Source organism: Lepidochelys kempii, chromosome 2 (genome assembly GCF_965140265.1).
Source record: "Lepidochelys kempii isolate rLepKem1 chromosome 2, rLepKem1.hap2, whole genome shotgun sequence".
NCBI lineage: Eukaryota > Metazoa > Chordata > Testudines > Cheloniidae > Lepidochelys > Lepidochelys kempii.
In genome coordinates, this window is record NC_133257.1 from 45,813,142 (window position 1) to 45,840,579 (window position 27,438).

Here is a 27,438-nt window from a genome sequence, read left to right on the forward strand (position 1 = left end):
AGACCAGAGACCTGTAGCCAGGAGCCTCTCCCCATAACTACCCCTGTGGCCAAAGTGTGGGAGGCCGCATCCACTGCAACCAAGGCCGCTTGCAAAGACGCTTGGGAGACCAGTTTCCCCTCCTCCATGAGCGCAGAGAACTCCCCCCGAGCTTCTTCGGACAGAAGTTCTGTAAATTTAGCCATAGATGAACAGGTGTTATGCCCATAGCAGCTTACTATGGCCTGCTGGTTGGCTATACGAAGTTGCAGGCCTCCTGTTGAATAGACCTTCCGGACTCGACTGGACCCCGGCCGGGGCAGGAGTCGACAAAACCCTGGGCAGAAGCGAGGAGAAGGTGGTCTGTCCCGAGCCACTCGCGGACAGCGCTGGCCCCTTAGGTTTCAAGGGCGGTGATCGGTCCCTCACTGGCCTCTTCTTCTTTACCGGCACTGGAGATGGAGAATGGTGCCAAACTGAGGCCGACGCCCTATGGCCCGAGTAGTGGCGATGCCGGTGGGCTTTAGAGTCCTTATCCGGGCCCGTTTCGCACGCCATTGGCGCTGGAGCGCTGCACACTGAAGAGGACGTGCTCGGTGCTGGGTCCTTGGGTCCCAAGTCGGATTGCGGTCTCAGAGCCGCCTCCATGAGCAGGAGTTTTAGTCTCTGCTCTCTGTCCTTATGGGTTCTTGTGCGGAAACCCTTGCAAATGCAGCACTTGTCCTTTTGGTGAGTCTCACCAAGGCACCCCCAGAAAGACGAGTGAGGATCACTCTTGGGCATAAACTTTCCACAGGACTCACAGAGTTTAAATCCCGGAGACCCGGGCATACCACTGAAGGAGAAACGAACTATCTAACAAATCACTACTAACTATATGAAAAAGCATAACTCTAGAGAATAACTATTGAACTATGTACAGTAAGAAGAAAGACAATACTAAGGCGCTTGCTCTAAGAGTGAGCAAAGTTCCAGCTAGCCATCACAGGCGGTAAGAAGGAACTGAGGAGGTGCGGGGTCAGCGGGGCCCGATATTGGGTGCCAAGAAGGCACCACCCCAGGCTGACCCTAAGGACGCTGCTAGGGGAAAAATCTTCCAGCTGAAGTGCACGCGGCACACACACACCTGCTTGGAATGGAGCACCCATGGGGAAAAAATGGTGTGTGTGGACCACCCACCTGCAGCCCCCCTATTAGCTCACGGACCACCCACCCCCAGCACCTCCCACCTGCTGGCGGGCCTCATGGATCAGCGTCTCTGCCTTTCTGCTCATGCCTCCCGCCCACCGCGAACAGGTGTTTTGTGACGTGCAGGAGGCTGGGAGAGAAGTAGGAGGAGTGAGGACACGGCATGCTCAGGGGAGGGAGCAGAACTGGGTGGGACGAGGCAAAGAGGGGGCGGAGCCTGGGAGAAGGGGTGGAGTGGGGGCAGGGCCTGGGTCAGAGCCAGGGGTCGAGCACTCCAGCACTTTGAAAAGTCGGCGCCTCTGGCTCCTTGGTACTTTTAAGTTACGCCACTGACAGAGCGAAGCAAAGCTCCAGTTCGCTGTTCCTACCCTGGGCGGAAGGAGTAGGGCTTGCCAGGGCAGAGGTGTGCCAGCAGGTAGTTCCCCTATGCCAGGGAACTCTCTGCAGGTGACTTACAGATGCATTTTGGCATCGTTATGCCACCAGACAAACACAAAGGAGTCATAACCAATCAAGTCCATGGGAAACATCATGATTTCATTCTCTTTATACTTCCCTTCAACCATACAGGCCTCTACAACTTCCTAGAAGATGGCTGGATAAGAGGGAAGGTCCTCACATGTATCAGTAACTGATTAAAGAACAGGAAACAGAGGATTGAAATAAATGGTCAGTTTTCAGAATGGAGAGAGGTAAATAGTGGGGTCCCCTAAGGGCTGTACTGGGACCAGTACTAGTCAACATTCATAAATGATCTGTGAAAAGGGGTAAACAATGAAGTGGCAAAATTTACAGATGATACAAAACTACACAAGATAGTGTAGCAGACTGCAAAGAGTTACAAAGGGATCTCACAAAACTGGGTGACTGGGCAACAAAATGGCAGATGAAATTCAATGCTGATAAATGCACATTGGAAAACGTAATCCCAACTATACATATAAAATGATGGGGTCTAAATCAGCTGTTACCACTCAAGAAAGAGATCTTGGAGTCATTGTGGAGAGTTCTCTGAAAACATCCACTCAGTGTGCAGCGGCAGTCAAAAAAGCAAACAGAATGTTGGGAATCATTAAGAAAGGGATCGATAATAGGACAGAAAATATCATATTGACTTCTATATAAATCCATGGTACACCCACATCTTGAATACTGTGTGCAGATGTGGTCGCCCCATCCCAAAAAAGATATATTGTAATTGGAAAAGGTTCAGAAAAGGGCAACAAAAAGGATTAGGGGTATGGAACGGCTTCTGTATGTGGAGAGATTAATAAGACTGGGACTTTTCAGCTTGGAAAAGAGACGACTAAGGGAGGATATGATCGAGGTCTATAAAATCGTAACTCCTTCTCATAACACAAAAACTAGGGGTCACCAAATGAAATTAATAGGTAGCAGGTTTAAAACACACAAAGGAAGCATTTTTTTCACACAACACACAGTCAGTCTGTGGAACTCCTTGCCAGAGGATGTTGTGAAGGTCAAGACTATAACAAGGTTAAAAAAAACTAGATACATTCATGGAGGATAGGTCCATCAATGACTATTAGCCAGGATGGGCAGGGATGGTGACCAGAAGCTAGGAATGGGCGACAGAGGATGGATCACTTGATGATTACCTGTTCTGTTCATTCCCTCTGAAGCACCTGGCATTGGCCAATGTGGGAAGACAAGATACTGGGCTAGATGCACCATTGGTCTGACCCAGAATGGCCGTTCTTAAGTTCTTATATGCAGGAACTAAAATGAATTCTACAGTGAACTGTGGGTCTGAAGCATGGATACAATGGATCTGGGTGGATAATGGAAAATGATGCTGCACAAGGATGGTGAAGCACTATATGTTGTCAGACTCCATTACTTGAAACATTCAATAAACAGCGTTAGAACTTTCTTTGAATATTAATGCTTTTTAAAGATGTTTATTGTTTAAATTATTCAGTATAATTTACCTAGCTCACAGGGTACTGTATGGGTTATCAATAAATACCTGAACAGTGTTTTGGAAATATAAAGACCTAAATAACTTCTAGGTATTATGACAACTTGTACAAAACAAACATGATATGATAAGGGTTCTGCATAATCTACAAGTGTACACCATGGGTAATAATCTACCCTCATTTAGGTCATGAACTGCCATTAGGGACAAGCATAGCTTTGCCCCAAATGGTGTTCATATGGTTGAGTTAACATGATGAGCACAATTAGAAAAGTTATACTTTTAGAACTGTAGTTCTGATCAATCTCAGGTTTAGTTCCTGTTATCTGAATTGCTTTGTCAAAAACTGAAACAGCTAATATCTGCCCTGGAAAAGCTGAACATGTCATCTCCACAGGCTTGATATGTACAGGACAATATAAGCACATTGTGACACAATACAAGCACAAAGCGACACAAACCTTCAGTGGGCAGATTACGACTTTTTAGGAGTGGCTTTCAAGGTTGATTTTCAAAATAAAGAGAAAATAAAACAACTGGAAAAGTTGGATTTAATTAATTTTAGTCACAATCTGATTTATTTATTTAAATCCAATAAAACTAAAACTAAAAACCAGCTCAACATATAAAGTGAAATCCCTCACACACCACTACAGGGCCCTTTAGTCATGATGGTGAAAAATGCAAATAAAAATGCAAGAGCGTAAGTGTAGTTTCTTCAGTGTATCCAAGCAGGGGAGAAATACAAGGTCTGGAGTTCTGTTTACCAGACTTGAAAGCTCATAATGAATTAAAATCTAAGTAGATTAATTAATAAATCAACCCATTTGCTTTTTTAGCATGGCTGTAGCACATAACTGTGATGCCATACAGATTATTAAAGCTAAAGAGCAGATTCATGCCTCTCCCCACCTGAGTTATTAAACTGAAATTGTGTATTGGTGAGACATGCTTGGTTGCTGGGAGGAATGAGGGGCATCCTCCTGTCACCAACTGATTTAATCTGAAGTTTGAAGGATGGTATTGATAATGGCTTCAGAAGTTGGTTCCTGAGACCTCCACATTACAGGTAAATGGAGAACAACAAAATATAGTGGATACAATCAGCATAGTGCATGATAAGCAGCACAATAATCTCAGCTTTCTTACCAATTTAAATCAAATGAGTTACCTGTGTTTTTGCTCCGGTGCTATATAAAAGTGCAGTACGTCCCATCGCTGCAGCGCTTGGTATGCAAAAGAAAAATGAAGGAATCACATTGCTGAGGCCATGAGCCAAAAGCTCCTGCAAAGTTTTTAAAAAGAATATATTATTTTATTCTATTGTTCTGTCATTTCAACATTTCTTGCCAACACAGGAATTCTCTATGTAAATATTAGCAATTATAAAGAACAAACTTTTAGGGAAAAACTGTAACATACAGTGTAATAGATCTTCCAGCACTGTATGCTTTCTCGTGACTCTGTTATAACCTGAATGATCCAAATGCTTAGCTAGATTCGAAGGTAGATCAGGGAGTTATATTGTGTTTGGAGAATAAATGGCATTCCTAGTTGTTAGAGATTGGCTCCAACCACAACATTTACATCCAGATCCATTTTGAACAGCCCAAAGTTTGGGGGTGTTTAGCTCTGAAGTATGCTCAGGCCAATCTCCACTTTCAATAAGAAATATTGAAGAAGAATGGTTAATTACCTTCTTTGAGAGCAAGTTTTAATGGAGTAGTAGAAATGGTAACTTGCATTTATATGGTATCTTTCATGACTAATGTGCTTTATACCTCACCCAGGACTGAAATGCAGCTACCTCTGAGCAAAAAGACTTAGACATGAAAAGCCTAGTTGGGGCGAGGAAGCCATCCAAGATCTTGCAAGCTGCATACTGAGGTGAACATTGTGTTCTAATACAATGTCTGATTATGGTTCTTCAGCATCAGTGCATTGAGTCAGGGAGAGAGCCCAGGGAGACCTTTTTCCTCTTCCCCAAACACTGAGACCACTAATGGCGCTGGCAGTACTTACTGCCCCATAGGTGGCATATCCAGCCACCTGCATGACCACGTGTCTTCCCACCTGCAGACCAGCAAGCTGCTGGAGGGCTCAGCTGTGCATGTGTATGCTACACATTTACTAAAGACACAGCAAGGGCTGCAGACTAAGTCCCCCTGGAGGCATTATCTTATTCCTGCCATTTGCAGCTATAATGCCTGCCATCACTCAGGCCATCCATCTTCTCTCTCCCTTCCCCACAAAACATGGCTTTGTGACATAAATCAGAACTAATGGAAGATTGCGCGCAGAAATATTTTTTAAAACATGAGCAAAGAAGACATTCACACATCCATGTCTCAATGATGTACTGATGTCAGAGTTTGCAAAAGACATGGGCTGGTTCAAGCAAAACTGGGGTGTCTGCAAAGACATTCAAATAAGTCTCCATCTACAAGGCCAATCATTCACTGTTCAGCCATGGCTTATCCACCTCAAACTGCTCCACAATGGGGCAGGAAGGCAGGGGTGGCATTTCAGTCCCACAGGCAGACAGAACTGGGAAGGGAACAGTTTTCCCATCCTGTTAGTATTTTAGAGAGTTCAAACATTTTTACAGTCTTGACTCATGATGAAAAGCCAAAATCTCAAAATAGTTAGCAAGCTGAACATTTTTTCCCCACTTTGGGTCAATCAAAACATTTTCTTTTGATAAGTTCAAAATGTTTTGTTTTGATTCTGACCTTTTTTCTTTTGTTTAACCTTTTTTCAGTCTATTTAGCTTACATTTCAAAACAAAAAGTCAGTCTGAACTGGAAAACTGAACATTTTTGTTTTGAAAAGGTCAAAATGGAATATTTAGACAATTTTAAAATGTTTTTTCAACATTTTTTGGAGTTGGGAGATTCAGCTAAACTGACTTTGTGTTTCATGAACAATTTTGGTTTTGAGTAATGGACTTTTTTGACGAAAAAGGATTAGCTGAAAAATTCCCCATCAGCTCTACCTATGGGACCATATCCAACAGAGAACTTGTCCCTGAGTACATGTATTTCCCACCAACTGCTTAAGTTATTATCTTCCCAGAGCACTCAGCCAACCTGACGTAGCTCCTACGCCACATCCAGCAGCAGAGTGGCATAAGCAGCAAACAGTCCACTGACACTTCAGCCTGTCCCTTGAGGATTGGAACCCTTAGGACTGGCAGCCTCTGCAGCTGAGGGTTTGGCAGCGTTGTCTTCTACTTCTTATGAAGAACAGCCTTTATAGTGTCTTCAGCACTGCTTCTACTTCTTATAAAGAATCATCCTTTACTTGAAATGGAACTCATACTTTGCACAAGCCCCATTTTGTAAGAAGATCAGGTGAGCACATGGGCCTGTAAGTTCCTGGCTCACTCCAGTTACTGCTCTGTTTCTTCAGTCTGTGGCCCATGTAAAATTCTTCTCTCACTGAGTTGCCTTGGAAGAAGCTGCCTCATGTTACGTCACTGAAGAACACACTGAAACCCAAGTTGACCACTGTTGGTGCCTAATGCAACATTCCATGGCTGCTACTGAGGCTTGTGTCCCCTTAGAATTAGTAGCATCCTTCACAGACTAGGAAGCTTTGCAGAGCTCATTGGGACTGCACTGGGTGTTTACTACTATCATCTAAAGTCCTCATGATAACATATGAAATGCCTCAGTCACCTGCTAAGCTCCTGACTACTGCGTGTTCCCAAAACATCACAGTCATTTTATGATCTGCTGGCACTGAAAAGAAAATGCTTTACCTGGTTATCATCCACAGAGTATTTGAACTGTTTGGCAGAGCCTTGAGCCAGGGCTAGTGATGCTACATAACCAACTAATGCTACTCCAAAAGCTTCAGTAACTACTTCAGAGAGGATGTTCATGGATGGGGCTTTCGGTGCTGGTATCCTGTAAAGGTAAATACAATCCTTTTTATTGGACTTGTGTGATATTGGACTTGTGTGATACATGTGTGATAAATCCTGAACCAAAGTTATAGTTAATTGAAATGCAGACAAGCTCACAGAGACACAGGGCTTGTAGACACTGAGGCTTTTTGCCCTAAATGTCACATCATTGATACCACTTTTTCAGTTGCATCAAACAGTGGTAACAACAGCAGGAGCAGTAGTGTAAAAAGGATGCTGGCAGCCACTAGCATTTTGAGAACCATGTTGGGTAGAACTCCTTTAAAGTACACAGTGCTTAAAATGCCAATGTAGCCTGTCACCTTGACAACATTAGTGCTCCTTCTGTTGACAGTGGGTGGTAGCCACAGTGCCCCCTATCTGAAAGATATATTAGTGTTAAATAAGAAATTTATGCCCCAAAATATGTATTTTGCTGACTTAATATGTGGGAGATAGGAGAATGGGATGACTAATAATAATAATAAAGTAATACTTCACAACAATTTAGGAGAGGAAGAATACCATATCCATTTGAATCTGCAGCCTGAATGAAACTATCTCAAATGGAATCTGCCATATGTAAAACAATGAACTAGTGAACTGCTAATGGGTCCACATAAATCAGCTCAGCCCCTGAAATCTTGTTTCCTGATTTTGTAACATACAACAATTTAATTTAAGCCTCTCAAAGCATTTACTGGTTTTTGGAGGTTACAGGCTGCATTTGCATTTCTTCAACACTTTCTGTAGCAATTCTTTATGTGTTAGGTAGCACACAATAAGCTTCTTTTAATTAAAGCTGCACAAATAAATCGTAACTCTTCATGATACATATTAAAGAGATGCATTTAGCCTTATCCAAACCCTGAGTTTAGATATGTGATGCCTAATTTGCCCCAAACAGCTCATATAATTGGCTCTCTCAACAGATTCCAGTATCTTCCTCCTATTGCTGCAAGTTCCCAATACACACATGGTCTCCTGGGCTTCCCAGAATGCACTGGGCCTATGTCACATGGGGAAACCCTAGAAGTGGTTGGAAAACTAACGGGTGAACTTGCTAAGCCCCATTTTTAAACCTTATCAACTGATAATGATCATGAGAATCAGGCGGTATTCTGGGATCATGTTCCCCAATGAAGTAGGTTCTCTCTATCTATAATATGTTCATCACCATAGTAACTATGGTGCTTCTATATTTGTTAAAATACTATTCAAAAATACATCCTTTGGTAACATATTCCCGTAAAAAAAATTATTTAATAGGAAATGTCCTATTAGACACCAATAGATTACTTGGGAAAGTAGGGGGAGAATGGCTCAATATCCCAGTTTAGAAATAAAAAGAAAAAATAAATAAAGTGAAAAGGTGTAGAAACACTGCTGCAGAAGAAGGGTGCTAACTACCCACCCTCTGCCCATGGCAAGCTCCTCCATAACACCTGGTCTGTGGCAGCACAGAGAGAATTATTTTGGTAGGTGTACTGGCGAAGGAGGCCTGGCAGTTTGTGTTGTAGTAGGGGAGAGTGTTTTACCACCCAACCTTTCTTATATCCACTGGACATCTTAGGGCATCATTTGTCCTATAAAATAATGAAACAGTCCCCACAGGCACCTGAACTTCTGCATTGCTCAGGATGGTATCAACAAACTTCTCCAGTGAGGGGCTATATTTGAGGGCTGAAACTTGAGTATTTGAAGTATTGCAGTACTCTCCATTTTCATTTTATTTGATCTTTTCATGGACTGTTCTCTAAACATACATACATTTAAAAACCATAAGCAAATAAAGAACACATTACCCTTCTGGAATATGTCCCACAACTGCTAGGCCATAGGTGTACTCCATATCAGCACAGTAGCAGCCAATGGATGTAGCAATGATCTATTTAATTCAGTACAGAAATGCTGTTAATGTTCCATTTATTAGGTACCCAAATTGCTGCAATATCTGAGTGCTTCACAGTATTTAATGTATTTATCTTCACGATATCCATGTGGGGTAGGGACATGCTATTATCCTCATTGTACAGAAATAGAACCGAGACACAGAGCGGTCTAGTGACTTGCCCAAGATCACACAGGAAGTCTGTGGCAGAGCAGAGAATTGAAACCAGATCTCTGAAGTCCTAAGCTAACACCCAGCCACTGGACCATTCTTCCTTCCTAAAGTTGCCTACTAGAGTCCTGAAAGATACCTCTCTAAATATTCCTTCCTAAAGATGCCACTCTAATGTCTTGAAATTTGCATACTAGTTAATAAAAATACCTTTATTTAAGCTTTAAGTACAATATTCTGTTTAGAAAGGATGACAGCCATATTAGTGGAAAACTATGCCAAAAAATATATATCTTGTAAGTTTCACTACAAGATGCCATAGTATATAGAGCCAAAACATGTTGCTGCAACCCACTGAGGGCACAGCTAAGAAAATCAATGCATAGAACCAGAATCTGTAGGGATTATGTTGAGAAAATCTCATACTTCACTAAAATCCAACAAATATTAAAAAGTTTTGCAGAACTGGTCCAAAAGAGTACATCTGCAATGTGTTGAGCAATTACTGTAGAATATTACAGTATTTTTGTACGGGAACATGAACGTTTATGGTATTGGAGATTAAAGGAGATTGTGCTTATTTAAGTACACATCTGCCAAACATGTACTGCTGCCCCCACACCCACACCAGTTATAGATGTTCAATTTGTGTCCACCGACCCACTAACAAAATGCAGCACAAAACTGTATCCTTCCAAGTGCATGTTAATATGCAGCCTGTCAATGCCGAAGTCTTTTTTAACAAATTCTAGTGTTTTGAAGTAGCAACATGCTCATAGACTTTCAGGTCAGAAAGGACCATCATGATCATCTAGTTGACCTCCTGCACAGTGCTGTTTAGGTTGCTTTCCTCTGGGCTCCACCTCATGTTTTGTGTTTCAGAGAACTGGAAAACACATGTGCGAACTATTATTTGTACTAAGTATACGCTATTCTCTATAAGTTTTCTTATCCAAATGTGACTGTCCCCCTTCAAATCTGCACACCAAGGGGACAATCCATGCATGTGGCTACTAGTAGGGAAGCAGCACCATAATTCCCACCCTCTCAGGACCAGCACATGTTGTTCTTTGGGCATGGGATCTACACGATTTGGTGGGTCTCTGCACAGTGATGCTAGGAGAAACTCAGCAAGGGGATCTTCAGAGTTTTCATTCCCCCACATACATTTTTCTGTGGGTTTTTCAGGCCATTCATGTCCTTTTCAGTTTCTTTTTTTTAATCAGTTGCAAAGTGGCTGAAGAATTCCACTGTAACCTGACACGTTGCTGTGTATCTTACCTTGAACAATAGCATCTCCCTTAGGCTGCGGTGGTTTAGGTCTACTGGGTTTATTGCCTGTGCATTTCCACAACTTCCCCCTGACTTCCCCTCTGTCTGACTCCCTTCCTCACAGTATTTTCATAAGTATCTGACTAGGTCTCTCATGGTTCCTGGGACATGCTATACAAACACTTTTCTGACTGAATAATAACTCATCCTTTCTTGCTCAGACATGAAATTGCTTCTAGCTTAGGCCTTGTCTATTGTGTACTTCCTGCCATTTTGGGGGCATGTGCCACAACATAGTAATCCCTCAACAAATAGTTAGGTCTTTCAGTGTACATGGGGCCAAGCTATGTTGTAACAATATTTCTAAACCATGCTAGAGTCTCAGGTGTTCTAACACCAAAAGTCTCTGGTCTTACAAGCTGCTACATTTCTAAATCAAACTTCTAAACTAAGTTTGCGCCTCTCAGAGGGTTTACATATGCGGCTAAGAGACAAAAATATTAAATTCTATCCAATCTGCATTCTTAAGCACACAGCTAAGAGATACAGTCATGGGCGGTCGGTATAATAAGCCAAGGAAAACTAAGCCTTCCCTGGTGCAGCCGCCGCTGACCCGCCGCCAGACACCTGGGCAGTGGTGGCCCCGCCTCTTTCCCTCCCTGCGCCCCTTCCCCAAGGACCCCACCAGCTGCCTGCCTGGTAAGTCTTCCTCCTATCCTCCACTCCACCCCCCTCTCTGGAGGTCCCAGCCGTTCGCAGCATCCCTCCTCACTTTCCTTCCCTGCGGGAGTAAGGGAGTGAGGAAGGATGTGGCAAGCCAGCGGCAGGCAGGGGAGTGAGGAGGCCAGCAGCGGGTGGATGGGCAGGGGAGTGAGGAGGCCAGCAGTGGGGGGTCTCACAGCAGACAGGGGAGGACTGGCAGGGGGTGAGGAGATGAGTGGCAGGCAGGTGCAGGGGTGAAGAGGCAAGCAGAAGGCGTGCAGCGGTCTTATGGCGGGCGGGGAGGCTCTGGTGGGGGAGTGAGGAGGCGACCAGCAGACGGGGCAGTGAGGACAGCAGCAGGCAAGGGGTTCTTGCGGCACCGGAGTGGTGAGGAAGGATGCAGCGGGCAGGGACAGGGTAAGGAGGATCTTGGCATCGGGGGGCTGAGTGGGGAGGGAGCCAAGTAGAGGCAAGGTGCGGGTGGAGTCTGGTCAGAGCCAAGGACGGAAGAGGCAGGACAGGGAGCTAGCCTCCCCTAGGGAAACCCACCATGGATACAGTATTCTAATTATCTCTCCAGTCAACTATAGCAGAAAATTCAAAGGGACAGAGTCCATTTTCATATTAATTTTGAAAAGCACTTCCAAACTTCAATAAGGTCTTACAAGAAGCCACTTATCCATATGGAGAAAAAAAGTGTCACTTCTTTCTAGAAACAATATTTTAAAATTATGAAAGCAAAGTGAACCTACAGTCTACATTTATCTCAAGGACTGTGGCTTAAATAGTTACTCTACACAAAAGGATATCTGGGCACAGCTGTGAGAATAACTGGCTTTTCTGTCCGCTGGCCTTTCTGAAAAATCAAAACAAATATTGATTTCAGATCAACCCAAAATGAAAATGTTTCAAATGTTTTGGCAAATCAAAGAGTCAGAAAAAAATCGTTTGGGCCTGAACAGAAATTTTATTTCAGATTGAATGAAACAGTTTTGTTTTCAAACTTTTTAAAAACATTTTTAATTTTGTTAATAAATAATACATATCAAAATGAAAAATCATTTTTAAATGAAACATTGAAATGTTTTATTTTGAAATTGTTGAAATGAAATTATTTGATATTTTTCAGAATTGTTTTAGAGGGTTTTTATCCAACTGACATTTTGGCAAAATTGACACAAATTCACAAAATGTTTTGGTTCACCCAAACCTGCATTGTTTGGCAAAAAAAAAAAAAGTTTCATCCAGTTCTAAGTACCGCAACTCCATCTGCCTGATGAACATAACACCTAGGAAAGGACACAAACACCGATAAGAAGAGGTTCTAGAAATATATTAAGAGGAAGAGAAAGCCAAAGGAAAATGTAGGTGTAGTGGGGAAGGAGAGCTAATAAAAGACATCAAGAATGCTGAGGTGTTTAATGACTATTTTGTGTCAGTCTTCACTAAAAAATTAATTGTGACCAGATACTAAACACAGTTAATATTAACAAGGGGAAAGGAACACAAGTCAGAATAGGGAGAGAGCAAATTAAAGAATATTTAGACAAGTTAGGTGTATTCAAGTCAGTGGGGCCTGATGAAATTCACCCTAGGGTACTTGAGGAACTTGCTGAAGCAATCTCAGAACCATTAGTGATTACTGTTGAGAACTCATGGAGGACAGGGGAGGTTCCAGGAGACTGGAGAAGGGCAAACATAATACCTATCTTTAAAAAGAGGAGAAAGAGGACTCAGGGAATTATAGATCAGTCAGCCTAATTTTGATACCTAGGAAGTTACTGGAACAAATTATTAAACAATCAATTTGTAAGCACCGGGAGGATAACAGGGTTATAAGGAATAGCCAGCATGGATTTGTCAAAAACAAATAATGACAAAACAACCTAATTTCCTTCTTTGACAGGGTTACAGACATAGTGGACAAGAAGGAAGCAGTAGACATGAATTATCTTGATTATAATCAAAGCTTTTGACACATTCCCACATGACATTCTCATAAGCAAACTAGGGAAATGTTGTCTAAATCAGCGGCTCTCAACTTTTCCAGATTATTATACCCCTTTCAGGAGTCTGATTTTTCTTGCGTACCCCACATTTTACCTCACTTAAAAACAACTTGCTTACAAAATGAGACATAACACAAAAGTGTCACAGTACACTATTGATTAAAAATTGCTTACTTTCTCATTTTTACTATATAATTATAAATCAATTGGAATTTCAGTATTATACTTACATTTCAGTGTACAGTATACAAAACAGCATACACAAGTCATTGTCTGTATGAAATTTTAGTTTGTACTGACTTTGCTAGTGCTTTTTATGTGGCCAGTTGTAAAACTAGGCAAATATCTAGATGAGTTGATGTAGCCCTTGGAACACCTCTGTGTACGCGCACCCATGGTTGAGAACCACTGGTGTAAATAAAACTACTTTAAAGGGGGCACACAACTTGTTAAAAATCATATACAAAGAGTAGTTAACAATGATTCATTGTCAAACTAGCAGGACGTACCTAGTGGAGTTCCACAGGGTTCAGTACTATTCAATATTTTCATTAATGACTTGAATAATGGACTGAAGACCATGTTTATAAAATCTGAACATGGCACCACGCTGGGAGGGGTTGCTAGCACTTTGAAGGACAGGATTAGAATTCAAAATTGACCTTGATATATTGCAGAATAGTTCTAAAATCATTAAGATGAAATTCAGTAAAGACAAGTGCAAAACAAAGTACAAATACACAAATAAAAATGGAGAATAAATGGCTAGGCAGTATTACTGCTAAAAAAGATCTAGGAGTTACAGTGGATAACAAATTGAATACACGTCACCAGTGTGATGCAGTTGTGTAAAAGGTTAACATCGTTCTGCGGTGTATTAACAGGAACGTTGCATCTAAGGGCTTGTCTACACTACCACTTAAGTCAATGTAACTTACGTCGCTCAGGGGTGTGAAAAAGCCACCTCCTGAGCAACATAAGTTACATCAACTTAAAGTGGTGTCTACACGACACTATGTCGTTGGGAGACACTTTCCCACCAACATAGCTTCCACCTGTCATTGAGGTGGAATAATTATGTCAATGGGAGAGTGCTCTTCTGTCGACATAGTAAGTCTTCACCAGACACATTACATTGGTGCAGATGCATCGATGCAGCTGCACCGATGTGACACGATAGTGAAGACAGGCCCTAAGACACAGGAGGTAATTGTCCTGCTCTGCTCAACCCTGGTAAGGACTCAGTGGTAGTACTGTGTCCAGTTTTGGGTACCACACTTTAAGAAAGATGGAGACAAACTGGAAAGAGTTCAAAGGAGGGCAACAAATATATATATATATATATATATATATATATATATATATATATATATATATAAACCTTACTCAGGAGGAAAGGTTAAAGAAATTGGGCATGTGTAGTCTTGAGGAAAGAAGACTGAGGGGGGACCTGGTAAAAGTTTTCAAATATGTTAAGGGATGTTATAAAGAGGACCATGATCAAAAGTTCTTATGTCCACAGAAGGCAGGACAAGAATTAATGCCTTAATCTGCAGCAAGGGAGATTTAGATTAGTTAGTAGGATAAATTTTCTAATATAAGGATAGTTAAGTACTGGAATAGGTTACCAAACAAGGTGGTGGAGTCCCCATTATTGGAGGTTTTTAAGAACAGGTTAAAATCACAGTTGGTCTAGGGATACATGGTCTTGCCTCAGTGCAGGGAATGGATAGTTCTTCCCAGCCCTACATTTCTATGATTCTATATCCTTTGTATTTTTGAGACTAAGCAGATGAAATTGGGTGGTTCCATAATCATCAGACATACAGAGAAGTACATACTACCAAGTAACTGGGAACAAACAGTAAACCAAATAGGTCACATGTCTGACATAGTTTGAAATCAGACAGTTTTGTGCATAAATAGAAGCACACTTATTCTACAGTTTTCTAGATGCCATGTCATTCCAGAGATAGCTTGCAAAAAATCCAGTCAATTCAGCAGCATACAGAATAGTTAGTAATTAATTCAATGTGATTCCAAATTGGCCCCCGTTCTTTATGAAAAAATGCCCAACATAGTTTGTTATAATGACCTATGCAACATCAGTTGATAGTGCTTCAGCATTTTGCTTCCTTAGAAAATGTCTCCTTTTGTATAAGAGAGTCCAAAGAAAGCAAAAGTACAAGATTGGTACACTGTGAAGAGCACATGGACTTCAGAATTCTTCTCTCAAAATCTGTTTGCTTTCTGTAAGAGGTTCTGAGGAAAACAGAATCCCAGCTCTGGGTGCAGGGAAATGTCTGAATTACCACTTGATGTCTGAATGTAGAGCACTCACAGCACTGTAGCTAATTTCTATTTACCCTACACCACATGAAAAGAAAACCGGAAGTTATAGAAAATGATAGTTCAGGTACTGATTTTGTCATAAATAAATGTAAAAAACAGTGTTTGACTACAGCTAACCAGCATTCATCTCTTATGGCTTCAGAGCAAAAACATAGCAATTACATTTTTGTTTTTATACTTAAAATTGCTCATATTAACATTTTAGGCCTCATGTTCTTGTATATATGTAAGAAGCAGTAAACATATGAAAAATGTTTTATAAATTGAAAACATGTGTCACTTCTATTTTTAATTATTTATCCAAACTGTTTCCTGTTCATACATTAACATACAGCCATGCAAATTAGCTCTGTATTTAATAAGTGTCAGGTGTGGCCCTGGGTAGCAATCGACAACACAGTAAGCTTTAGCAGTTTAGTTAAACAACTGCAAGCTTTGAAAGGCAATAAGTCTGATACTTGATTTCATACTTACCAGAATTAAATCAATGGGAAGAACTACTTTAATTTTTCTTTTAAATTTTTCATTCAGTTCTTTAACCAGAACGAGCACCACCAGGCTTACCAAGGACAGAAGCAATGCTTCTAATTGAACTGATTTGATGTTTTCAAATATGTAGGCATAAATCTACAGTGATAAAAAACAAAAAACAAAACTGAGATGACAATAGAATTGTATATGTGACAAAATACCACATGCTAGGATGCAACCTAATACATTCTCAGATGTACAGAACTATTCTTAAAAGCTGAACCAATGCTATAGGAGTTAAGCAACCTGACATAGTGGTATTCACTCAACATTTTGGAGGGAAAAAAATCATGGATCTACTATTACAAAAGGACTTCTGCTTGAAACAGTTCTGAAAGATGTGAATAGCTTTACAATAACTTTTTAATACAAACAATACTATACATTTCCACTAACAAAAACACACTTAATAAAGCAAAATTATCCTGGAAGTATGATAGAGCAAATCTTGATGTCCTTACTGAGATTTTATTCAGTCCTTATTCATTCAAAACTCCCATTGAATTCAGTCAGAGAATGACTGTGTAAAAACTGAGTAACGCCTTCATATTTGACTCCAGGATCATTAATTAAATATTTCAATCCTGTCAGTAAACATATGTATGTAATATGCTTCACAAGAATGCAAATTTTCCTTAATTCTGGCACAACCAGTAAATGTGATTAATCCATTTTAATGATATTTAAAGGAAAAATACAATTACCATATCAAATAATTTCATGTTGCCTATCCTGTATTCGGAATGGCTCACTGGTACCATGAAAGCATCCATCCACTCACAGAAGTGAATGTGTGATTATCTGCCATAAATACTGTATTTAAGCTACTGTGAAATGGATAGAACCAGATCTCTGATTCACTAACTCTGAAATCACTGATTACCCCTGGTTTAGAATATCTCTAATTGCATCCTGAGAATAACAGGATAAGCTGAAGAAGTATACAGCCCTAACCTGTTCCAAATTTGAGGATCCAGAAGAGACACATCTCTGCGATTAAAGTTGATGAAGAAATTTCCAAATCCATTGAAGAGGTTAGAAGATCTGAGGAAAGATAGAGATAACTTCTACAGGACCCTGTCCAGAAAAATAGAGAAAGAAAGAAAATCTGCAGTCAAATTTTTCATGCCTCTGATGTGTAGCAAGCTATTTGCTAGAGGAACAAAAGTGATAGGAGCATATATAGTACACATCCTTTCTGAAGCCTTAAGAAGAACAAGTTAGGCCTCCACCTGAATTCTGATTTTTCCCAACAGCCATGTAGGCTGACCTGTAAACTGAATATAGAAAGGTAGTTGAGAGGAGGGATGTGCTCTGAAGGGAGTCAAGAATCCTGGATAGTTTGTATGGAAAAGACCATTTGTCTAAGGCTAATGATTCTGAATGTATATCTAACAAGAAGCCCCCATTATTCTTTGACACATACATCTTGTGGGAGGGAGAAAGAAATGAAAGGAGAGAATATGGAAGGAATATAGGTTGGACACCTAACCAAGTTGTCTTAAAAAATTCCATTTCATGTCACACTTATCCCACATATATCTGTATTATAGCATGAATGACAAACATGTCTGGAAGAAAGCCATTCAAAAATCCAGAAAATTCATTAGTCCATTATGAGAAAATAGGAAAAAGATAACAATAGGTAACAGAGATTTAGATGACTGACAAAGCTAAAGTATTTTCTGTTTCTTTGAAAGAAAAGTCTCCAAAAGGAATGCTGAAAGCCTATACAGAAGAAGAAATCCAGGAAACTGTACAGATCTAGGCTGCAACATAAATAATCTCTTATTTATATGCTATAAAATGCAAGACAATAAAATAAAGAGAATTGAAGCTCAGATATGAAAAGTCAGGGTGTCTGTTCTAAGGGCAACTAAAAATATCCCTAAAATAAATGAAGACAGAAACCTCCACTTTGTTGGAAAGGTGATTAATGAATGCATTTTCAAATGTCCTTATGATGGTAAGAGGACTTCTTGACAGTTCGGGGATTAAACAAAGACATTTAAAACTGGACTGGACAAAGCACTACAAAACTTATCTCAAGGAACAATTCTACCTTGGCAGGGGAGTTGACTAAACCACCATAGAGGACTTTTCTATTCTAATTTCTATGATTCTGTCATTCTTGGATAGGACTATGATACTTTTTTTTAAATGAGCAAGTTAAAAGCTCCAATGTTTGTTAGATTTTATGAATATTTCAGTTTTCCATTATGGAAAACAATCACAAGAAAAATATGACAATGGGAAAGAAAAGAAACCTGTTGATAGTTCACAAGGGGAAAAAATACTGGAACCCAGGCCAGAATAACAACAAGCATATTTCAGTGGGAATGTTTCTCAGAGCCTGGAAAAAACTCTCAAATTTTAAAGTCATCTTATTCAGTCACTGTCTAGCCTTTGTAAATAACATTATTTTATAAGAGCAATATGCAATAGGTGAACGAGGAGTAAAACAAAAACCACAATCTAACCACACGGTGTCCTTGTGTAATGCATCAAGGAGGATGCTATACTGAATGGTTTGAGACTTGGCTATTAATATATCATCACTGCCCAAAAATGTACATTACAGACAGCATGGGACTTTTCCTCTGTGCCCCACAAGAAGCTGGGATCAATTAGGACAAAAGAAAAAATTTGGAAAGCTGTGTCAAAGTGTCTACAAAGTCATCCTTGGCTCAGAAACTATGAAAGTACATATCCATAGCTAAAGTAAAGTTGATAAGGAAAAAGAAGAGCTAGACTGACTCCCATTCTCAGAAATTAAAGAGCTGCAAGCTTATTTCAAATGACCAGTTTCTGCTGAAGTGTCAGCATTTGATGATCCATGTGTAGCAACAATGAATTTAAGTGTTTACTAGATGAACTGAGACCTCCTGGATGTATTTAATTTAGGAAAATCAGAGATGTCTATCTACACTGTCCAAAGATAATTTTTATGTCTTTCCTCTGTAGTAGAAATTTTTAAAAGCAGATAAAAAATTCATTTCCATGAACTTGAGGGAATCACTGTAATGTTTAATCAAGGATCTCCATCAAATAGAAGGTTTATAAGTACGCAGGAGAGTCACAATCTAATGTACAAATCAGAACATGGAATATTCTTACACTTGGACATCCCCTGTAGTGTTCCGTCTATGAAGAATATAGAGGCTACTGTGTCTGCCATTTAATCTTTAAAATACTTCAATTGAAGTTATAGCCAAGGCTCCCAGACGTCCGTGGCAGTTATAGATCCGTATCCGTAACGAACATTTCTGCAGGAAATTTTTATTAAATTCTATGACAATAATAATCTGTGTCCATAGTATTTCCAAGAACAATAAAACTTTAATCTCTTTGTATATTCATCTACATGCATAAATACATACATACACATACATTACACAGTGTTGTACACATGCACACACACATAAATTCCCCACATGCATGGTGGAGACTCTGTCTAGACTAGGATTTAAAGACAATGTTAGATAGAGTTAGCTAGCTTCATTTAATTAACATCTTATAAAGCTCCAATCAAGACAAAGCAATTATACCTTAGAACACGGTAAGTACCATTGTTGTCTCTTGGCTAGAGGTTCTAGAGTTGACTAGAAGGTGTTATTAGATTGAGCTAGCTACTGGATCTCACATCACACCTTTACACCTTACCCTAGACAAGGTCTATGGGATCAACTGCAGAGCTATGTAATGAACTGCATTTATTGTGCACCTTCAATCACATCACTTTATTGATCTCTAGCTATATCTAGCATTCCAGCCCCTTGAGCAGGTTCAAATAAATGCCATTTTAAAAAATCCCTAACTTCCCAAACTAATGGTTCACCTTTCCCCTTTAAATCTGGAATTCCAAAACCTCCCCCTTGCAATTACACCATACAGGGGAAGGCTCATGGGCCAAAAATACAGCTTAATACCATTGCAAATGAAGAATTCCCAGTATTCCATGGGATAAAAGCTTTGTTTCTGGCCCCGGTTGGTCCAACATCTCAAAACATTGAAATAGTGACATTATATATAGAAAAGTTATTTTGGGTAATTTTTCAAGGTTTTGAGGCATGTACAGTGGGAAACATTGACAGAGAGATCCTGGCTTTTGATAGGAAGGAATTATATTAATAATATTTTTAAACTAATTTTTCTCTAAAAAATGTGACATATACAGAAAATTATTGTTATTATTTTTTTACATCACCCAAAAATGTACCAGGCAATTTACAGTACATGTAAAGGATAATGTGCCAGCTCTGCATTTGAGATAACCTGGATTACTTACTTCGGCTTTACCATTAATTAGTAATGTGATCAAACCAAATTTAGATTGATGACACCTTTATGCCATACTATCCCACACCATCATGTATTTACTCTGTACACAAGGGGATCTACCCTTAATCTCAAATTCAACCAGCTAAAAATGGTCCTCTTCATGGTTGTGATGACCACAGAATGCTGTACTTCCTGACTGATTTAATTCCCATGAAATATGAGTTCAACCTGCCTTTTTAAAAAAATTACCCTACTAACGGCAACTTTTCAAACAACTCACCAATGCTGCGCTTTACTTTTTAGCTTAAGATCTTAACTTGGATATTTGAAAACTTCCAATTAAGCTTTATAAATAACTAAATGTTAAAAGATACGTGTTAATGAAATCCACAGCCGCTTAGAGAGGAAACATTGCCTTTTTAAGAACTTAAAATGCAAGCTAGTGTAGGTTTATCCAGAGATTTATTTACTTACCAAGGTCAAGGTAGCATAGTACATTAGTTTTTTCACCTCTAGACCTACTGATTGCAACTGTACTTCTCACACACTTAAAAGTTAAGCAAGTGAATAAGTGTTTGCAGGATCCAGGCCTTAGATCAGATAATAAGTTAAAGTATACTTCATTACCCACATCATAATACTACCGCTCAGTTCAGTATTATGGACAGTCACTGTTCAAAAAGGTCCCAACCTTTTTATAGGTTTAATCTGCAGTACACTGAAACAAAGGTGGCAGAGATGGGTCATATTAAAGTGCTTCCAATAATAAGTGCACACATATGAAGCCATGCCTTGGAAAGCCTGGGTTTATCCATTTCATTGGAATGATATCAGAATAGCAGAATCAACATCTTATTTTTTAAGAAACTATGTGCATGCCCTTTGCAAAATATATAATATACCTCTTAGTATTAAAGTATTTAACCACATATTACACTATACGGTACACTCCATCAGTAAGCTCAAAATGTTTTATAGAGTTAACACTGAGCATTTTTATATTACAGGTCTGTGATAACACTGATGTCTGACCCATAAAACATATATATATTTTCAACAAACACATCATGAATTACATATTTAAATATATACATATATTGGTGATGTATATACTGAAAGAGCTCCATAGTTAAGGATGTTATTACAATATTATCATTAACAGAATATACGAACTATAAGGGTAATCAGATATTTATGGTAATTATCATAACTAGTTGTTTCCTATCTTCTTCTTTTTTGCATGTCAGATTTTTTTTTTTACTAGAAAGAGGCATAGTAATATTGTGGATTACATTAATTATTTCAGGAGTCTTATCTCCTTCCAAATTTTAAAAAAAGTATTTTGGAATTTACGAGTTCATCCCCCCTCCCAAAAATAAATCTGAGGATCCATGAAAGTTAAAATTAGGTTGATGTAACTTTCTGCATAATTTTACTATATACACAGTGTATATTTAGTCAAGATCGTACCCAAAATCTTAATGTCTTATAAGGAGCCATGCATATTTTTGCAGGAATTCAGTGAAATTCAAGGTAATTCCCCTTGAAGTCCAGTAATTTCTCAGCAGAGCAGTAAGTAAAACTTCAGGCGACCTTCACACACAAGTAAACATATAGAGTGAAAATCACTCTGTTGGAAAATTACTGGCCTGCAAGGAGAATTACCTTGAGTGCCATTGAATTTCTTTAAAAATTATGCACTGGCCTTGCAGAGTAATAACACTTTTAGGTGACCTTAACTATATGCACACTGTATATAAGGCAAATGTGCATAGGGTTGCCTCGTGTCCATTTTTCAACCAGAACGGGCCATTAAAAGTCTGGTTGGAGTCACAGCAGGGCTAAGGCAGACTCCTTGCCTGCCATGGCTCTGCGCGGCTCCAGAAGCAGCAGCATGTTCCCCCTCTGGCTCCTAGGTTTAGGACCAGTCATGGGGCTCTGCACGCTTCCCCCACCCCGAGTGCCAGTTCTGCAGTACCCACTGGCTGGGAACTGCGGCCAATGGGAGCTGCAGTGGTTGCACCTGTGGATGGGGCAGTGCGCAGAACCTCCTGGCTGCGCCTCCACATAGGAGCCAGAGACGGGACATGCCGCTGCTTCTGCTAGCTGCCTGAGGTAAGTGCAGCCTGCACCCTGACCTCTTCCTGTTCCCCAACCCCCTCCCGCAATCCTGATCTTCTCCCACCCTTCGCAACCCTCAATCCCAGCCTGGAACACGCTCCTGCAGCCCAAACCCTGCAGCCCCATCCCAGAGCCTGCACCCCCAGCCGGAGCCCTCACACCCACCCCATGCCCCAGCCCTGATCCCCCTCCTTCACTCCAAACCCCTCAGCCCCAACTCAGAGCCCCCTCCTCACCCCAAATCCCTCATCCTCGGCCCCACACCAGACCCCACACCCTGAGCCAGAGCCTCACCGCCCCCCCGCACCCCAACCCTCTATCCCAGCCTAGAGCCCCCTCCCACACCCTAAACCCCATATTTCTGGCCCCACCCCAGAACCTAAACTTCTGCCCAGAGCCCATACCGCCTCCCAGACCCCAACCCCCTGCCTCAGCCCAGAGCCCCCTCCCATACTCCAAACCCCTCAGCTCTACCCCTCAGCCTGGAGCCCCCTCCTGCACCCCACGTCCTTCATCTCCAGCCCCACCCCAGAGCCCACATCCCCAGCCGGTGTCCTCAACCCCTCCCACACCCCAACCCACTGAGCCAGCCGCGTGAAAATGAGCGAGTGAGTGAGGAAGGCCTCAGAGAAGGGGCAGGGCATTAGAGGAGGAGTGGGGCAAGAGTGTTTGGTTTTGTGCGAGTAGAAAGTCACCAACCTTAACTGTGCATAGTATAGAAAGACTGTGTACTCTGAAACATTAGTGAGTTCCTCTGCCTATTTTAAAGAGGTTAAATTAAAACCATGAAGATTAGCTCCAAAAACGGGTGCAGATGTTAAAACAAATAAAATAAGAGAATAAAAAAACAAATTAGTCAAAAGAGTGGCATCTGGTCTCCAATCAATACAACTTAACTGCCAAAAAGAACCCATTACATTTTTTTAAGTGTTTCTTTCCATTGTTTGGTCAGCAAATGCAACCCACATTGAAAATAAATCTACTGGCAGCTGCTGTAGATGATTTAAGTCTAAAATCTGAACAATTTAGTTAGGGAACACGTTAAAAGTTAGAAGGCCAATATGAGAGTGTACACAAGAAAATAAGATTTTAAAAAATCACAAAAGTGTGTTCTTTACTCAGAAATCCCACAGGCCCCTGGTCTTCAAAGTAGATTTGTTCTCCACATATAAATCTCATTTGTACATATTTAATTGTGAGCTCATTCTCATTAAAAGAAAATGTTTCATTGCCTTGTTTTCCTTTTGACTTTCCTATCCCACTTCATTAACATTCTTGATTCCTGCTTTACAGCCCTGAGGGGTATCTGAGTCAGAAAACATCCTAAAGTAGGTGGGAGGGAGGTTTGAGTGGAATGAAGAAAAAAAGAGGCTGTGCAGCAGTATTCAGATTATGTGAGTTTTAGAGAAAATACAAGAAAATGTTCAAAAAGAGTAGTTGGCAAACTCGCCTTTTACTCGCTGGTCACGTGCACAATTGTACATAATTATTTAGTATAGTTCTCATATAAAACTAATATCATGGCAACTAATGTTGCCAATTTTATTGCCTGGTGCTTCTGACTGAGATACTGGTGCCTTCTCAAACCAACCCATATGTGCTAACATGCCCAAGGAATTTTTCTAGTTTTTATAGTGCCTTTAAAGCAAAACCATGCCTTCTAATAAACAGACATTTCTTTGTTTCACAGTGGTGCAACAGGGGAGGCCTCCTGATTCATACTGAGAAAGCAGGGCAATCAGCTAGTTATCTTAGGTGCCTGTACACGAACAAAAGAAGCCTAGGAAACAAGCATGAAGAATTGGACGTCCTGGCACAGTCAAGGAATTATGATGTGATTGGAATAACAGAGACTTGGTGGGGTAACTCGCATGACTGGAGCGCTGTCATGGATGGGTATAAACTGTTCAGGAAGGACAGGCAGGGGAGAAAAGGTGGAGGAGTTGCACTGTATGTAAGAGGGCAGTATGATTGCTCAGAGCTCCAGTATGAAACTGGAGAAAAGCCAGTTGAGAGTTTTTGGGTTAAGTTTAGAGGCAAGAGCAACAAGGGTGATGTTGTAGTGGGTGTCTGCTATAGACCACCAGATCAGGAGGATAAGGTAGATGAGGCTTTCTTCGGACAACTAACAGAAGTTTCCAGATCACAGACCCTGGTTCTAATGGGGGACTTCAATCACCCTGACATTTGCTGGGAGACCAATACAGCAGTGCACAGACAATCCAGGAAGTTTTTGGAAAGTGCTGGGGACAACTTCTGGGTGCAAGTGCTGGAGGAACCAACTCGGGGCCGTGCTCCTCTTGACCTGCTGCTCACAAACAGGGAAGAATTGATAGGGGAAGTAGAAGTTGGTGGCAACCTGGGCAGCAGTGACCATGAGATGGTCGAGTTCAGGGTCCTGACAAAAGGAAGAAAGGAGAGCAGCAGAATACGAACCCTGGACTTCAGAAATGCAGACTTTGACTCCCTCAGGGAACTGATTGGCAGGATCCCCGGGAGACTAATATGAGGGGGAAAGGAGTCCAGGAGATCTGGCTGTATTTTAAAGAAGCCTTATTGAGGGCGCAGAAGCAAACCACCCCGATGTGCAGAAAGAATAGCAAATATGGCAAGCGATCAGCTTGGTTTAGCAGAGAAATCTTCGGTGAGCTTAAACACAAAAAGGAAGTTTATAAGAAGTGGAAACTTGGAAAGATGACTGGGGGGAGTATAAAAATATTGTTCGAGCATGAAGAGGTGTAATCAGGAAGGCCACAGCACAATTGGAGTTGTAGGTAGCAAGGGATGTGAAGGGTAACAAGAAGGGTTTCTACAGGTATGTTAGCAACAAGAAGGTCAGGGAAAGTGTGGGACCCTTACTGAATGGGGGAGGCAACCTAGTGACAGATGATGTGGAAAAAGCTGAAGTACTCAATGCTTTTTTCCCCTCGATTTTCACAGACAAGATCAGCTCCCAGACTGCTGCAGTGGGCAGCACAGTATAGGGAGGAGGTGAGCAGCCATCAGTGGTGAAAGAATAGGTTAAGGACTATTTAGAAAAGCTGGACATGCACAAGTCCAAGGGGCCAGGTGCAATGCATCCGATGGTCCTGAGGGAGTTGGCTGATGTGATTGCAGAGCCATTGGCCATTATCTTTGAAAACTCGTGGCGATCAGGGGAGGTCCCAGATGATTGCAAAAAGGCTAATGTAGTGCATCTTTAAAAAAGGGAAGGAGGAGGATCCGGGGAACTACAGGCCAGTCAGCCTCACCTCAGTCCCTGGAAAAATCATGGAGCAGGTCCTCAAGGAATCCATTTTGAAGCACTTGGAGGAAAGGACGGTGACCAGGAACAGTCAACATGGATTCACCAAGGGCAAGTCATCCCTGACCAACCTGATTGGCTTCTATGATGAGATAACTGGCTCTGTGGATATGGAGAAAGCGGTGGATGTGATATACCTTGACTTTAGCAAAGTTTTTGATACGGTCCCCCACAGTATTCTTGCCAGCAAGTTAAAGAAGTATGGGATGGATGAATGGACTATAAGGTAGATAGAAAGCTGGCTAGATTGTCGGGCTCAATGGGTAGTGATCAATGGCTCCATGTCTAGTTGGCAGCCGGAATCAAGCAGAGTGCTCCGGGGTCAGTCCTGGGGCCGGTTTTGTTCAACATCTTCATTAACGATCTGGATGATGGGATGGATTGCACCCTCAGCAAGTTCGCGGATTAGACTAAGCTGGGAGGAAGGTATGTATGCTGGAGGGTAGGGTTAGGGTCCAGAGTGACCTAGACAAATTGGAGGATTGGACCAATAGAAATTGGATGAGGTTCAACAAGGATAGGACAGAAGAATCCCATGCACTGATACAGGCTGGGAACTTAATGACTAAGCAGCAGTTCTGCAGAAATGGACCTGTGGATTACAGTGGATAAGAAGCTGGATATGAGTCAACAGTGTGCCCTTGTTGCCAAGAAGGCTAACGGCATACTGGGCTGTATTAGTAGGAGCATTGCCAGCAGATCGACGGAAGTGATTATTCCCCTCTATTCGGCACTGGTAAGGCCACATCTGGAATATTGCATCCAGTTTTGGGGCCCCCACTACAGAAACGGTGTGGACAAATTGGAGAGAGTCCAGCGGACGGCAACGAAAATGATTAGGGGGCTGGGGCACATGATTTATGAGGAGAGGCTGAGGTAACAGGGTTTATTTAGTCTGCAGAGGAGAAGAGGGGGGATTTGATAGCAGCCTTCAACTACCTGAAGGGGAGTTCCAAAGAGAATGGAGCTTGGCTGTTCTCAGTGGTTACAGATGACAGAACAAGGAGCAATGGTCTCAAGTTGTAGTGGGGGAGGTCTAGGTTGGATATTAGGAAAAACTATTTCACTAGTAGGGTGGTGAAGCACTGGAATGGGTTACCTAGGTAGGTGGTGGAATCTCTATCCTTTGAGGTTTTTAAGGCCCAGCTTGACAACGACCTGGCTGGGATGATTTAGCTGGTGTTGGTCCTGCTTTGAGCAGGGGGTTGGACTAAATGACCTCCTGAGGTCTCTTCGAACCCTAATCTTCTATGATTCTATGATCATTTTAAAAAAAACTTTTTCCAAAAACTTCTGCACAAGAAAATATCTTTTTTTTTGCAAACTGAACAAAGGAGGAAAAGGTTTGATATCAGCAGAAGTAAAGAAGTGTGGCAAAGACAGCTAGGATATGTCAGAGAAAAACAAAAACACAAAGGATAAGGAAGAAAATTTCCTCAAAGGTTTTTAATGACCTCATTTATAATATCACTGGCATTCTAAGATAGAATTATTTCCTTGTATTACTGCTGTTCTCTAAGAACATAACATAAGAACGGCCGTGCTGGGTCAAACCAAAGGTCCATGTCGCCCAATATCCTGTCTTCTGACAGTGGCCAATCCCAGGTGCTTCAGAAGGAATGAACAGAATAGGTAATCATCAAGTGATCCATCTCCTGTCAGCCATTCCCAGCTTCTGGCAAACAGAGACTAGGGACATCATCCCTGCCCATTCTCGCTAATAGCCATTGGTAGACGTATCCTCCATTAATTCATATAATTCTTTTTTGAATCCTGTTAGTGTCT

The 27,438-nt window shown here is 41.1% G+C and overlaps 1 protein-coding gene across 5 annotated transcripts in view; it reads right to left on the reverse strand.

Annotated features, from left to right (window-relative positions):
• Window positions 1–27,438, reverse strand: part of SLC26A7 (solute carrier family 26 member 7) — a 795,003-nt gene that overhangs the window by 728,249 nt on the left and 39,316 nt on the right. For all 5 annotated transcript variants that reach the window (XR_012157133.1, XM_073330602.1, XM_073330601.1 and 2 more), the window contains exons 5-8: window positions 15,891–16,043; window positions 8,825–8,907; window positions 6,873–7,020; window positions 4,281–4,394 (exon numbers count right to left, since the gene is read on the reverse strand). Coding sequence is in view for 4 of the 5 variants with exons in the window: in XM_073330602.1 (XP_073186703.1) it covers window positions 4,281–4,394; window positions 6,873–7,020; window positions 8,825–8,907; window positions 15,891–16,043 (498 nt within the window). In the remaining variant the exon portion in view is untranslated. The remainder of the gene's footprint in view (window positions 1–4,280; window positions 4,395–6,872; window positions 7,021–8,824; window positions 8,908–15,890; window positions 16,044–27,438) is intronic.